We start from the raw sequence: 15,584 nt of genomic DNA on the forward strand, positions 1-15,584 counted from the left end.
ATCTGAAGACACTTACCTCGCTGTAGGTGGGACCCCCTGTAGTAACCGGAGATGTAACATTGTGTCTCTTACAGACTTGCTGACCGCCCCCCCTGGATGGAAACACGGGATGAACTTCAAGCAGCCGGGTAACCATCGGATCTTACTTCCTCCACACATGTGCGCCCCATATTTAGATCCCCCCCCCCCCCCCCCCACTGAAAACCCTTGAGTTCTGCTTGTTTTCTAGTTCTATCCGCTCCTGGGAAAGCTGGGTATGTATGTACTGCTATAGGCAGGTTCCGCAGCTTTCTCAGAAGTAGCTGGGATGATTCCTGGATAGCGGATGTTGCTGTGCCTTAGACATGTGCACTTAAAGGGAATGTTACCCAAGTGATAATGAATAGGTCCCCAATATCAAACACCACATATGGGACAATGGCGTCAGAATTCCAGCTCCATTCTCTCTGCAGTGGCCAATTGCTGTTACTGCAGCCCCCCCCCCCCCCCCCCCTTCATGTGAGACTATTAAACCCCAAAGATCCAATATTGATGACTTGTCCTGTAAGTAGAGAAAACCCCTTTAAAGTAAACAATTCAATCCCACAGATGGAAACCGTCCTCCGGGGATCATTCCCTTTGCCTTGCTGTTGGGGTCCCTGGAGGATTTTACATTGGGAGACTCCAGCGAGGATGAGGATGATGTGAAAGACAAAAAGGAGGAAAAGGAAACAAAGACAGAAAGTCTCCCGAGGAGCAGCAGCCTGGAGGAGCTGGGAGTGGAGGTAACGGGAGGAGGATGGGAGTAGTCCTAGCACATCACTGTGTACTGACAGGTAGGACGGATCATTGCCCCTTGTTACTTCTCCATCAGACGGTCTCCAGCTCGGCGCCTCTTCCCCCGGCTCCACTGCCTGAAGAAGCCCCCCAGGAGCAGTGGGCCGTCCCCCTGAACAGTCATTCCCCGGTGGATGATTTCTACAAGCGGATCCCGGATCTGGCCTATAAGGTAGGAGGAGGATAGGATCCTGTATACTGTGCCGAGCTTTCCTGTATACACACATCTGTGTCCCTGCAGCATCCATTCGAGCTGGACGTCTTCCAGAAGAAGGCCGTGCAGTGTCTGGAGGCCGGGAACAGCGTCTTCATCGCTGCCCACACGTCCGCGGGGAAAACCGTGGTGGCGGAATACGCAATAGCGTTATCTCTCAAGCACATGACCAGGTGAGCGCGAGCTGTAGGTGTACTAGACCACAGAGCTTACACCATCCCATAACCCCCCTCTCCTCCTCCTAGATCTATATACACCTCTCCATCCCATAACTCCCCTCTCCTCCTCCTAGATCTATATACACCTCCCCCATCCCATAACTCCCCTCTCCTCCTCCTCCTAGATCTATATACACCTCCCCCATCCCATAACTCCCCTCTCCTCCTAGATCTATATACACCTCTCCCATCCCATAACTCCCCTCTCCTCCTCTTAGATCTATATACACCTCTCCCATCCCATAACTCCCCTCTCCTCCTCCTAGATCTATACACCTCTCCCATCCCATAACTCCCCTCTCTCCTCCTCCTAGATCTATATACACCTCCCCCATCCCATAACTCCCCTCTCCTCCTCCTAGATCTATATACACCTCCCCCATCCCATAACTCCCCTCTCCTCCTCCTAGATCTATATACACCTCTCCATCCCATAACTCCCCTCTCCTCCTCCTAGATCTATATACACCTCTCCCATCCCATAACTCCCCTCTCCTCCTCCTAGATCTATATACACCTCTCCCATCCCATAACTCCCCTCTCCTCCTCCTAGATCTATATACACCTCTCCCATCCCATAACTCCCCTCTCCTCCTCCTAGATCTATATACACCTCTCCATCCCATAACTCCCCTCTCCTCCTCCTAGATCTATATACACCTCTCCCATCCCATAACTCCCCTCTCCTCCTCCTAGATCTATATACACCTCTCCATCCCATAACTCCCCTCTCCTCCTCCTAGATCTATATACACCTCTCCATCCCATAACTCCCCTCTCCTCCTCCTAGATCTATATACACCTCTCCATCCCATAACTCCCCTCTCCTCCTCCTCCTAGATCTATATACACCTCTCCCATCCCATAACTCCCCTCTCCTCCTCTTAGATCTATATACACCTCTCCATCCCATAACTCCCCTCTCCTCCTCCTAGATCTATATACACCTCTCCATCCCATAACTCCCCTCTCCTCCTCCTCCTAGATCTATATACACCTCCCCCATCCCATAACTCCCCTCTCCTCCTCCTAGATCTATATACACCTCTCCATCCCATAACTCCCCTCTCCTCCTCCTCCTAGATCTATATACACCTCTCCATCCCATAACTCCCCTCTCCTCCTCCTCCTAGATCTATATACACCTCCCCCATCCCATAACTCCCCTCTCCTCCTCCTAGATCTATATACACCTCTCCATCCCATAACTCCCCTCTCCTCCTCCTCCTAGATCTATATACACCTCTCCCATCCCATAACTCCCCTCTCCTCCTCCTAGATCTATATACACCTCTCCATCCCATAACTCCCCTCTCCTCCTCCTCCTAGATCTATATACACCTCTCCCATCCCATAACTCCCTCTCCTCCTCCTAGATCTATATACACCTCCCCCATCCCATAACTCCCCTCTCCTCCTCCTAGATCTATATACACCTCTCCCATCCCATAACTCCCCTCTCCTCCTCCTAGATCTATATACACCTCTCCCATCCCATAACTCCCCTCTCCTCCTCCTAGATCTATATACACCTCTCCCATCCATAACTCCCCTCTCCTCCTCCTAGATCTATATACACCTCCCCCATCCCATAACTCCCCTCTCCTCCTCCTAGATCTATATACACCTCTCCATCCCATAACTCCCCTCTCCTCCTCCTAGATCTATATACACCTCTCCCATCCCATAACTCCCCTCTCCTCCTCCTAGATCTATATACACCTCCCCCATCCCATAACTCCCCTCTCCTCCTCCTAGATCTATATACACCTCTCCCATCCCATAACTCCCCTCTCCTCCTCCTAGATCTATATACACCTCCCCCATCCCATAACTCCCCTCTCCTCCTCCTAGATCTATATACACCTCTCCCATCCCATAACTCCCCTCTCCTCCTCCTAGATCTATATACACCTCCCCCATCAAGGCTTTGTCCAATCAGAAGTTCAGAGATTTTCGGATCACGTTTGGGGATGTGGGGCTGATCACGGGGGACGTGCAGCTGTACACGGGGGCCTCCTGCCTCATCATGACCACAGAGATCTTGAGGTAGGTCCCTCGCTGTCACTACTTACACCATTATTTTGATTGTTGGGGTCCCAGAAGTTGGACCCCCGCGATCTAGAACTTGTATCCATAAGATTTCGGGACCCCCTCCCCCTCTTCTCCCCCCCTCCCCCTCTTCTCCCCCCCCCCCTCCCCCTCTTCTCCCCCCTCCCCCTCTTCTCCCCCCCTCCCCCTCTTCTCCCCCCTCCCTCCCCTCTCCCCCCCTCCCCTCTCCCCCCTCCCCCCTCTTCTCCCCCCTCCCTCCCCCTCTACTCCCCCTCCCTCCCCCTCTACTCCCCCTCCCTCCCCCTCTTCTCCCACCCCCTCCCCCCCCTCCCCCTCTTCTCCCACCCCCTCCCCCTCTTCTCCCACCCCCTCCCCCTCTTCTCCCCCCCCTCCCCCTCTTCTCCCCCCCCCTCCCCCTCTTCTCCCCCCCTCCCCCTCTCCCTCCCTCCCCCTCTTCTCCCCCCTCCCTCCCCCTCTTCTCCCCCCTCCCTCCCCCTCTTCTCCCCCCCCCTCCCCCTCTTCTCCCACCCCCTCCCCCTCTTCTCCCCCTCCCTCCCCCTCTACTCCCCCTCCCTCCCCCTCTACTCCCCCTCCCTCCCCCTCTTCTCCCCCCCCTCCCCCTCTTCTCCCCCCCCCTCCCCTCTTCTCCCCCCCCTCCCCCTCTTCTCCCCCCCTCCCCCTCTTCTCCCCCCTCCCTCCCCCTCTACTCCCCCCTCCCTCCCCCTCTTCTCCCCCCCCCCCCCCCTCCCCCTCTTCTCCCCCCCTCCCCCTCTTCTCCCCCCCTCCCCCCTCCCCCTCTTCTCCCCCCCCCCCTCCCCCTCTTCTCCCGTCTTCCAGGTCGATGCTGTACAACGGCTCTGACGTCATCCGGGACTTGGAGTGGGTGATCTTTGATGAGGTTCATTACATTAATGATGTGGAGGTAAGTGTTCACACCCTGCACGGAGGTAAGTCCCTCTCACACCCCCATTAACCCCACGTATCCCCCCTGCAGCGCGGTGTTGTGTGGGAGGAGGTTCTGATCATGCTCCCGGACCACGTGAACATCATCCTGCTCAGCGCCACCGTCCCCAACACCTTGGAGTTTGCGGATTGGATTGGGTGAGGACGGACGGACGGACGGAACAGATCGTCTCCTTATTCCAGTCACTGGTAATAATATAACCACGTCTCACAGGAGGATAAAGAAGAGGAAGATCTACGTCATCAGCACGAGCCGGAGGCCGGTGCCGCTGGAGCATTATCTCTACACCGGGAACAGCCACAAGACCCTCAACCAGTTCTTCCTGCTGCTCGACGCCACCGGAGGCTTCCAGACCAAGGGGTAAGATCCGCAGCAGCGCCGCACGTTGTATAGTGGCCGTGCTCAGTACTGTACGTGACATCACATGAAAGAGCCGCCCGTGTCAGAGGGTCTTACATGGATCACATAGTCTTGGGATAGTTCAGTTCTGGAAAACTCCTTTAATATTCCATGTTACACCGTCTGCAGCCACCACTAGAGGGAGCTTTAATCTGCTGTACCTGTTACTCCACATGGTAAAGGCTGCTGAGTGCTGATGGGACCCCCAGAGCTGCGCAGGATGAGGACCCCTTGTCCTGTGGTCCCACTGATTGTTCTGGGTCTCGGTGGGCTGAGCCCGATAGTGGCCCATTTCTCCCCTAACGTACGCCCCCTGTCTCCACAGATACTACGCTGCAGTTGAAGCGAAGAAGGAGCGCACCTCCAAGTACTCGCAGTCATTTGGCGCCAAGCACCCGCATGGGGGAGGAGCCGGACACGTAAGGGGAGACGTCACCCCCCGTAGTTTGTCATGTCCTAGTGTAAGGGTTAATGGTGACCTCTGTGCCTGCAGGATAAGGGCACGTGGCTGTCTCTCCTTCAGGCCCTGCGGCAGAGGGACGCCCTTCCCGTGGTGGTCTTCACCTTCTCTCGTTCTCGATGTGAGGGGAACGCCGGAGCTTTGACCACCATCGACTTGTGTACAACATCCGAAAAAGCGAAATCCAGACGTATTACAACAAGTGCCTGAGCCGGCTGCGAGGGGGCGACCGCCAGCTTCCCCAGGTCTGTGCAGGACGGTGATGCTGCCGCACTACAACTCCCAGCATGTCTAGTGACGGTCACCTGTATGTTGTGTGCAGGTATTACACATGCTGGACCTCCTGAAGAGGGGCATCGGGATCCATCATAGCGGCATCCTGCCCATCCTGAAGGAAGTGGTGGAGATGTTATTCAGCCGAGGACTTGTCAAGGTCAGTGGAAACCACACATAAAGGGGAAGTTTGCTCTTAAAGGGGTTGTACATGTTTGATTAGTATCCGCTATGCACAGGATATGGGGTGACAATCTGAACTACTGGTGACCCCAGCGATCGAGTGAATATTGACCTCACACTTCAGTCAGTCACACTGGGCCCCCGTTCTCGTGCACTGCGGGGGTCCGTCCTCCTGATCGCTGGATCCTGATTGGACGATGTCCTTCCTATGAGAATGTGATTGGAGGAGGAGCCGCTCTGATCCTATTGGCTGATACTTTGTGTTTCTCAGATCCTCTTTGCCACGGAGACGTTTGCGATGGGGGTGAACATGCCGGCGCGCACCGTGGTGTTCGATTCTATCAGAAAGCACGATGGCACCAACTTCAGAGACCTGACCCCAGGTAAGTGTCCCTGCAGTGGGTGATGTCGGGGAGCTCAGGGTGCTGACGGGTGCTGCTCCCTCACACAGGAGAATACATACAGATGGCCGGACGCGCCGGGCGGCGAGGACTGGATAATACGGGGATGGTGATAATCCTGTGTAAGACGGATGTGCCGGAGATGAGTGATCTGCACAGGATGATGATGGTGAGGATGCGGAGAGGGAAGTTGTCCCCACAGGGTGGATGATGAGACTCCTCTTACCTGTGCATTGCTCTCCAGGGGAAGCCCACCCTGCTGCAGTCCCAGTTCCGTCTCACCTACTCCATGATCCTGAATCTGCTCCGTGTTGAGGCTCTGAGGGTTGAGGATATGATGAAGAGGAGTTTTGCCGAAGCCCGGACCCAAAAAGATAGCAAGGTGAGCGCCGTACAGGCCAGGGCATGCTGGGAGTTGTAGTACCTGAGCAGGAGGTGACTGGACTTTATCTTCCAGGCCCATGAGCAGCAGATAAAGGTCCTGACCAGGACGCTGGGAGACATGGGAGAGGTGGAGTGCTCCGGGGACCTGGCCGATCTCTATGACTATTTTGTGACGGTGCAGGAGCTGCTCCGCACCAGGGAGATGTTACAGGTAATGATCCGATTATTCCCATCAAGGACACCAGTGTATGATGAGTGGACGTCATGTACTGCCTTGTCACAGCGTGTGACCATGGATGGTACTGCAGCACAGCTGTTAGTGTATCCTACCAGTATCCGAGTGCAGTGGTGGCGCACCTATAGCACGGGGGCCTAAGGTGCCACTCGGAGCCCCCTGAACCCTGGCACAAAGCTCAGGACACGCAGCCCCAGATACCCCAGGACAGGTCGTGCTATTCCCTGGACAGACCTGGAATGTGCAGCTCGTTATGTCACACAGCTCTGATTACTGTCTGTGATATAACGAGCCATGCACCTGTGTGATATATAACGAGCCGTGCACCTGTGTGCTATATAACGAGCAGTGCACCTGTGTGATATAACGAACCGTGCACCTGTGTGATATAACGAGCCGTGCACCTGTGTGATATATAACGAGCCGCGCACCTGTGTGATACATAGCGGGCTGTGCACCTGTGTGATATATAACGAGCCGCGCACCTGTGTGATATATAACGAGCCGTGCACCTGTGTGATATAACGAGCTGTGCACCTGTGTGATATAACGAGCTGTGCACCTGTGTGATATATAACGAGCCGCGCACCTGTGTGATATAACGAGCTGTGCACCTGTGTGATATATAACGAGCCGTGCACCTGTGTGATATATAACGAGCCGTGCACCTGTGTGATATATAACGAGCCGCGCACCTGTGTGATATATAACCAGCCGTGCACCTGTGTGATATAACGAGCCGTGCACCTGTGTGATATATAACGAGCCGTGCACCTGTGTGATATATAACGAGCCGTGCACCTGTGTGATATATAACGAGCCGTGCACCTGTGTGATATATAACGAGCCGTGCACCTGTGTGATATATAACGAGCCGCGCACCTGTGTGATATATAACGGGTCGTGCACCTGTGTGATATATACCGAGCCGTGCACCTGTGTGATATATAACCAGCCGTGCACCTGTGTGATATATAACCAGCCGTGCACCTGTGTGATATATAACGAGCCGTGCACCTGTGTGATATATAACGAGCCGTGCACCTGTGTGATATATAACGAGCCGTGCACCTGTGTGATATATAACGAGCCGTGCACCTGTGTGATATATAACGAGCCGTGCACCTGTGTGATATATAACGAGCCGTGCACCTGTGTGATATATAACGAGCCGTGCACCTGTGTGATATAACGTGAAGTGCACCTGTGTGATATATAACGAGCCGTGCACCTGTGTGAAATAACGAACCGTGCACCTGTGTGACCATGGACAGATTTCTGTCCACTGGTGGTAAACCTAGAAGCTTTCTATAGAATGACAGCAAGCAGAGATCTAGAAATCTGTGAGGAATTGATACAGAAAGGATATTGGGAAATTGTTAAACTTTTTATCATAAAAAAAAATATCAATAATTTGCTGTAATGGGAGGATCCCTTTAAGTTACTGCTTAAAACACCGTGTTGGCACTTTACAAGAAGGTGGGCTTTGACAGTAGTTTGGGCTCTGACTCTCTACAAGGGTCACTGTCCTGGTACACACATTAACGATCGCCCTCTATATAGTGAGATAGATGCAGAGTCACTGTCCTGGTACACACATTAACGATCGCCCTCTATATAGTGAGATAGATGCAGGGTCACTGTCCTGGTACACACATTAACGATCGCCCTCTATATAGTGAGATAGATGCAGAGTCACTGTCCTGGTACACACATTAACGATCGCCCTCTATATAGTGAGATAGATGCAGAGTCACTGTCCTGGTACACACATTAACGATCGCCCTCTATATAGTGAGATAGATGCAGAGTCACTGTCCTGGTACACACATTAACGATCGCCCTCTATATAGTGAGATAGATGCAGAGTCACCTCCTTGTACACACATTAACGATCACCCTCTATATAGTGAGATAGATGCAGAGTCACTGTCCTGGTACACACATTAACGATCGCCCTCTATATAGTGAGATAGATGCAGAGTCACTGTCCTGGTACACACATTAACGATCGCCCTCTATATAGTGAGATAGATGCAGAGTCACTGTCCTGGTACACACATTAACGATCGCCCTCTATATAGTGAGATAGATGCAGAGTCACTGTCCTGGTACACACATTAATGATCGCCCTCTATATAGTGAGATAGATGCAGAGTCACTGTCCTGGTACACACATTAACGATCGCCCTCTATATAGTGAGATAGATGCAGAGTCACTGTCCTGGTACACACATTAACGATCGCCCTCTATATAGTGAGATAGATGCAGAGTCACTGTCCTGGTACACACATTAACGATCGCCCTCTATATAGTGAGATAGATGCAGAGTCACTGTCCTGGTACACACATTAACGATCGCCCTCTATATAGTGAGATAGATGCAGAGTCACTGTCCTGGTACACGCATTAACGATCGCCCTCTATATAGTGAGATAGATGCAGAGTCACTGTCCTGGTACACGCATTAACGATCGCCCTCTATATAGTGAGATAGATGCAGAGTCACTGTCCTGGTACACACATTAATGATCGCCCTCTATATAGTGAGATAGATGCAGAGTCACTGTCCTGGTACACACATTAACGATCGCCCTCTATATAGTGAGATAGATGCAGAGTCACTGTCCTGGTACACACATTAACGATCGCCCTCTATATAGTGAGATAGATGCAGAGTCACTGTCCTGGTACACACATTAATGATCGCCCTCTATATAGTGAGATAGATGCAGAGTCACTGTCCTGGTACACACATTAACGATCGCCCTCTATATAGTGAGATAGATGCAGAGTCACTGTCCTGGTACACACATTAACGATCGCCCTCTATATAGTGAGATAGATGCAGAGTCACTGTCCTGGTACACACATTAACGATCGCCCTCTATATAGTGAGATAGATGCAGAGTCACTGTCCTGGTACACACATTAACGATCGCCCTCTATATAGTGAGATAGATGCAGAGTCACTGTCCTGGTACACACATTAACGATCGCCCTCTATATAGTGAGATAGATGCAGAGTCACTGTCCTGGTACACACATTAATGATCGCCCTCTATATAGTGAGATAGATGCAGAGTCACCTCCTTGTGTTCTGTTTCTCTTTAGAGAAAGGTTGTAGAATCCATGAATGGGATGAAGTGTCTGAGCGCCGGCCGGATCATCATCATCAGCACCCACTATCACCCCTGGGTGCCCGGGGTCATCCTGCAGGTAACGTGCAACTCTCTATAGACTTCAGATTGTGTTTGCCTGGGTCTCCTCCGGGTCCTCCGGTTTCCTCCCACACTCCAGACATACTAGTAGGTGATTAGACTGTGACCCCATTGGGGACAGGGACTGATGTGACAGCTCTGTGCAGCGCTGCGGTATCTGTAGGCGCTATATATTATATCTCCTGCTGGTCTTTCACCCCCAGGTGTCTTCAGATGCCACTAATCGGGTCTACACGACTCTGGTGCTGTGTGAGAAGAAGCGAGATGATGCGGTGTCCTCTGCGGAGAACAAGGCGGCTCCGAGTCCCCATGATCTGTTAATGGGCAAAGTGTTCAGACCTGAGGGTGAGGAGCAGTCACTGTATATAACGTCCAGCGCTGGGGGGTGAGGAGCAGTCACTGTATATAACGTCCAGCGCTGGGGGGTGAGGAGCAGTCACTGTATATAACGTCCAGCGCTGGGGGGTGAGGAGCAGTCACTGTATATAACGTCCAGCGCTGGGGGGTGAGGAGCAGTCACTGTATATAACGTCCAGTGCTGGGGGGTGAGGAGCAGTCACTGTATATAACGTCCAGCGCTGGGGGGTGAGGAGCAGTCACTGTATATAACGTCCAGCGCTGGGGGGTGAGGAGCAGTCACTGTATATAACGTCCAGCGCTGGGGGGTGAGGAGCAGTGACTGTATATAACGTCCAGCGCTGGAGGGTGAGGAGCAGTCACTATATATAACGTCCAGCGCTGGGGGGTGAGGAGCAGTCACTGTATATAACGTCCAGCGCTGGGGGGTGAGGAGCAGTCACTGTATATAACGTCCAGCGCTGGGGGGTGAGGAGCAGTCACTGTATATAACGTCCAGCGCTGGGGGGTGAGGAGCAGTCACTGTATATAACGTCCAGCGCTGGGGGGTGAGGAGCAGTCACTGTATATAACGTCCAGCGCTGGGGGGTGAGGAGCAGTCACTGTATATAACGTCCAGCGCTGGGGGGTGAGGAGCAGTCACTGTATATAACGTCCAGCGCTGGGGGGTGAGGAGCAGTCACTGTATATAACGTCCAGCGCTGGGGGGTGAGGAGCAGTCACTGTATATAACGTCCAGCGCTGGGGGGTGAGGAGCAGTCACTGTATATAACGTCCAGCGCTGGGGGGTGAGGAGCAGTCACTGTATATAACGTCCAGCGCTGGGGGGTGAGGAGCAGTCACTGTATATAACGTCCAGCGCTGGAGGGTGAGGAGCAGTCACTGTATATAACGTCCAGCGCTGGAGGGTGAGGAGCAGTCACTGTATATATCGTCCAGCGCTGGGGGGTGAGGAGCAGTCACTGTATATAACGTCCAGCGCTGGAGGGTGAGGAGCAGTCACTGTATATAACGTCCAGCGCTGGGGGGTGAGTAGCAGTCACTGTATATAACGTCCAGCGCTGGAGGGTGAGGAGCAGTCACTGTATATAACGTCCAGCGCTGGGGGGTGAGGAGCAGTCACTGTATATAATGTCCAGCGCTGGGGGGTGAGGAGCAGTCACTGTATATAACGTCCAGCGCTGGGAGGTGAGGAGCAGTCACTGTATATAACGTCCAGCGCTGGAGGGTGAGGAGCAGTCACTGTATATAACGTCCAGCGCTGGAGGGTGAGGAGCAGTCACTGTGTATAACGTCCAGCGCTGGGGGGTGAGGAGCAGTCACTGTATATAACGTCCAGCGCTGGGGGGTGAGGAGCAGTCACTGTATATAACGTCCAGCGCTGGGGGGTGAGGAGCAGTCACTGTATATAACGTCCAGCGCTGGGGGGTGAGGAGCAGTCACTGTATATAACGTCCAGCGCTGGGGGGTGAGGAGCAGTCACTGTATATAACGTCCAGCGCTGGGGGGTGAGGAGCAGTCACTGTATATAACGTCCAGCGCTGGGGGGTGAGGAGCAGTCACTGTATATAACGTCCAGCGCTGGGGGGTGAGGAGCAGTCACTGTATATAACGTCCAGCGCTGGGGGGTGAGGAGCAGTCACTGTATATAACGTCCAGCGCTGGGGGGTGAGGAGCAGTCACTGTATATAACGTCCAGCGCTGGGGGGTGAGGAGCAGTCACTGTATATAACGTCCAGCGCTGGGGGGTGAGGAGCAGTCACTGTATATAGCGTCCAGCGCTGGGGGGGTGAGGAGCAGTCACTGTATATAACGTCCAGCGCTGGAGGGTGAGGAGCAGTCACTGTATATAACGTCCAGCGCTGGGGGGTGAGGAGCAGTCACTGTATATAACGTCCAGCGCTGGAGGGTGAGGAGCAGTCACTGTATATAACGTCCAGCGCTGGGGGGTGAGGAGCAGTCACTGTATATAACGTCCAGCGCTGGGGGGTGAGGAGCAGTCACTGTATATAACGTCCAGCGCTGGGGGGTGAGGAGCAGTCACTGTATATAACGTCCAGCGCTGGAGGGTGAGGAGCAGTCACTGTATATAACGTCCAGCGCTGGGGGGTGAGGAGCAGTCACTGTATATAACGTCCAGCGCTGGGGGGTGAGGAGCAGTCACTGTATATAACGTCCAGCGCTGGGGGGTGAGGAGCAGTCACTGTATATAATGTCCAGCGCTGGGGGGTGAGGAGCAGTCACTGTATATAACGTCCAGCGCTGGGGGGTGAGGAGCAGTCACTGTATATAACGTCCAGCGCTGGGGGGTGAGGAGCAGTCACTGTATATAACGTCCAGCGCTGGGGGGTGAGGAGCAGTCACTGTATATAACGTCCAGCGCTGGGGGGTGAGGAGCAGTCACTGTATATAACGTCCAGCGCTGGGGGGTGAGGAGCAGTCACTGTATATAACGTCCAGCGCTGGGGGGTGAGGAGCAGTCACTGTATATAACGTCCAGCGCTGGGGGGTGAGGAGCAGTCACTGTATATAACGTCCAGCGCTGGGGGGTGAGGAGCAGTCACTGTATATAACGTCCAGCGCTGGGGGGTGAGGAGCAGTCACTGTATATAACGTCCAGCGCTGGGGGGTGAGGAGCAGTCACTGTATATAACGTCCAGCGCTGGGGGGTGAGGAGCAGTCACTGTATATAACGTCCAGCGCTGGGGGGTGAGGAGCAGTCACTGTATATAATGTCCAGCGCTGGGGGGTGAGGAGCAGTCACTGTATATAACGTCCAGCGCTGGGGGGTGAGGAGCAGTCACTGTATATAACGTCCAGCGCTGGAGGGTGAGGAGCAGTCACTGTATATAACGTCCAGCGCTGGGGGGTGAGGAGCAGTCACTGTATATAACGTCCAGCGCTGGGGGGTGAGGAGCAGTCACTGTATATAACGTCCAGCGCTGGGGGGTGAGGAGCAGTCACTGTATATAACGTCCAGCGCTGGAGGGTGAGGAGCAGTCACTGTATATAACGTCCAGCGCTGGGGGGTGAGGAGCAGTCACTGTATATAACGTCCAGCGCTGGAGGGTGAGGAGCAGTCACTGTATATAACGTCCAGCGCTGGGGGGTGAGGAGCAGTCACTGTATATAACGTCCAGCGCTGGGGGGGTGAGGAGCAGTCACTGTATATAACGTCCAGCGCTGGAGGGTGAGGAGCAGTCACTGTATATAACGTCCAGCGCTGGGGGGTGAGGAGCAGTCACTGTATATAACGTCCAGCGCTGGGGGGTGAGGAGCAGTCACTGTATATAACGTCCAGCGCTGGAGGGTGAGGAGCAGTCACTGTGTATAACGTCCAGCGCTGGGGGGTGAGGAGCAGTCACTGTATATAACGTCCAGCGCTGGGGGGTGAGGAGCAGTCACTGTATATAACGTCCAGCGCTGGGGGGTGAGGAGCAGTCACTGTATATAACGTCCAGCGCTGGAGGGTGAGGAGCAGTCACTGTATATAACGTCCAGCGCTGGGGGGTGAGGAGCAGTCACTGTATATAACGTCCAGCGCTGGGGGGTGAGGAGCAGTCACTGTATATAACGTCCAGCGCTGGAGGGTGAGGAGCAGTCACTGTATATAACGTCCAGCGCTGGGGGGTGAGGAGCAGTCACTGTATATAACGTCCAGCGCTGGGGGGTGAGGAGCAGTCACTGTATATAACGTCCAGCGCTGGGGGGTGAGGAGCAGTCACTGTATATAACGTCCAGCGCTGGGGGGTGAGGAGCAGTCACTGTATATAACGTCCAGCGCTGGGGGGTGAGGAGCAGTCACTGTATATAACGTCCAGCGCTGGGGGGTGAGGAGCAGTCACTGTATATAACGTCCAGCGCTGGGGGGTGAGGAGCAGTCACTGTATATAACGTCCAGCGCTGGGGGGTGAGGAGCAGTCACTGTATATAACGTCCAGCGCTGGGGGGTGAGGAGCAGTCACTGTATATAACGTCCAGCGCTGGAGGGTGAGGAGCAGTCACTGTATATAACGTCCAGCGCTGGGGGGTGAGGAGCAGTCACTGTATATAACGTCCAGCGCTGGGGGGTGAGGAGCAGTCACTGTATATAACGTCCAGCGCTGGGGGGTGAGGAGCAGTCACTGTATATAACGTCCAGCGCTGGGGGGTGAGGAGCAGTCACTGTATATAACGTCCAGCGCTGGGGGGTGAGGAGCAGTCACTGTATATAACGTCCAGCGCTGGGGGGTGAGGAGCAGTCACTGTATATAACGTCCAGCGCTGGGGGGTGAGGAGCAGTCACTGTATATAACGTCCAGCGCTGGGGGGTGAGGAGCAGTCACTGTATATAACGTCCAGCGCTGGGGGGTGAGGAGCAGTCACTGTATATAACGTCCAGCGCTGGAGGGTGAGGAGCAGTCACTGTATATAACGTCCAGCGCTGGGGGGTGAGGAGCAGTCACTGTATATAACGTCCAGCGCTGGGGGGTGAGGAGCAGTCACTATATATAACGTCCAGCGCTGGGGGGTGAGGAGCAGTCACTGTATATAACGTCCAGCGCTGGGGGGTGAGGAGCAGTCACTGTATATAACGTCCAGCGCTGGAGGGTGAGGAGCAGTCACTGTATATAACGTCCAGCGCTGGGGGGTGAGGAGCAGTCACTGTATATAACGTCCAGCGCTGGGGGGTGAGGAGCAGTCACTGTATATAACGTCCAGCGCTGGGGGGTGAGGAGCAGTCACTGTATATAACGTCCAGCGCTGGGGGGTGAGGAGCAGTCACTGTATATAACGTCCAGCGCTGGGGGGTGAGGAGCAGTCACTGTATATAACGTCCAGCGCTGGGGGGTGAGGAGCAGTCACTGTATATAACGTCCAGCGCTGGGGGGTGAGGAGCAGTCACTGTATATAACGTCCAGCGCTGGAGGGTGAGGAGCAGTCACTGTATATAACGTCCAGCGCTGGGGGGTGAGGAGCAGTCACTGTATATAACGTCCAGCGCTGGGGGGTGAGGAGCAGTCACTGTATATAACGTCCAGTGCTGGGGGGTGAGGAGCAGTCACTGTATATAACGTCCAGCGCTGGGGGGTGAGGAGCAGTCACTGTATATAACGTCCAGCGCTGGGGGGTGAGGAGCAGTCACTGTATATAACGTCCAGCGCTGGGGGGTGAGGAGCAGTCACTGTATATAACGTCCAGCGCTGGGGGGTGAGGAGCAGTCACTGTATATAACGTCCAGCGCTGGGGGGTGAGGAGCAGTCACTGTATATAACGTCCAGCGCTGGGGGGTGAGGAGCAGTCACTGTATATAACGTCCAGCGCTGGAGGGTGAGGAGCAGTCACTATATATAACGTCCAGCGCTGGGGGGTGAGGAGCAGTCACTGTATATAACGTCCAGCGCTGGGGGGTGAGGAGCAGTCACT

General features: G+C 54.1%; 1 protein-coding gene across 1 annotated transcript in view; it reads left to right on the forward strand.

Annotated features, from left to right (window-relative positions):
• The first annotated feature begins 38 nt into the window (after positions 1 to 38).
• Positions 39 to 15,584, forward strand: part of SKIC2 (SKI2 subunit of superkiller complex) — a 28,141-nt gene continuing 12,595 nt past the window's right edge. Inside the window, 18 exon segments of the mRNA XM_072123264.1 lie at positions 39 to 128; positions 589 to 764; positions 854 to 988; positions 1,058 to 1,203; positions 3,151 to 3,297; positions 4,138 to 4,222; positions 4,295 to 4,401; positions 4,478 to 4,624; positions 4,989 to 5,082; positions 5,157 to 5,286; positions 5,289 to 5,368; positions 5,446 to 5,556; positions 5,851 to 5,962; positions 6,031 to 6,149; positions 6,225 to 6,362; positions 6,438 to 6,575; positions 9,715 to 9,819; positions 10,025 to 10,166. Of these exon segments, the coding sequence (XP_071979365.1) occupies positions 110 to 128; positions 589 to 764; positions 854 to 988; positions 1,058 to 1,203; positions 3,151 to 3,297; positions 4,138 to 4,222; positions 4,295 to 4,401; positions 4,478 to 4,624; positions 4,989 to 5,082; positions 5,157 to 5,286; positions 5,289 to 5,368; positions 5,446 to 5,556; positions 5,851 to 5,962; positions 6,031 to 6,149; positions 6,225 to 6,362; positions 6,438 to 6,575; positions 9,715 to 9,819; positions 10,025 to 10,166 (2,131 nt within the window). The 5' untranslated portion in view covers positions 39 to 109.

Source organism: Engystomops pustulosus, chromosome 9 (assembly GCF_040894005.1).
Source record: "Engystomops pustulosus chromosome 9, aEngPut4.maternal, whole genome shotgun sequence".
Taxonomy (NCBI): Eukaryota; Metazoa; Chordata; class Amphibia; order Anura; family Leptodactylidae; genus Engystomops; species Engystomops pustulosus.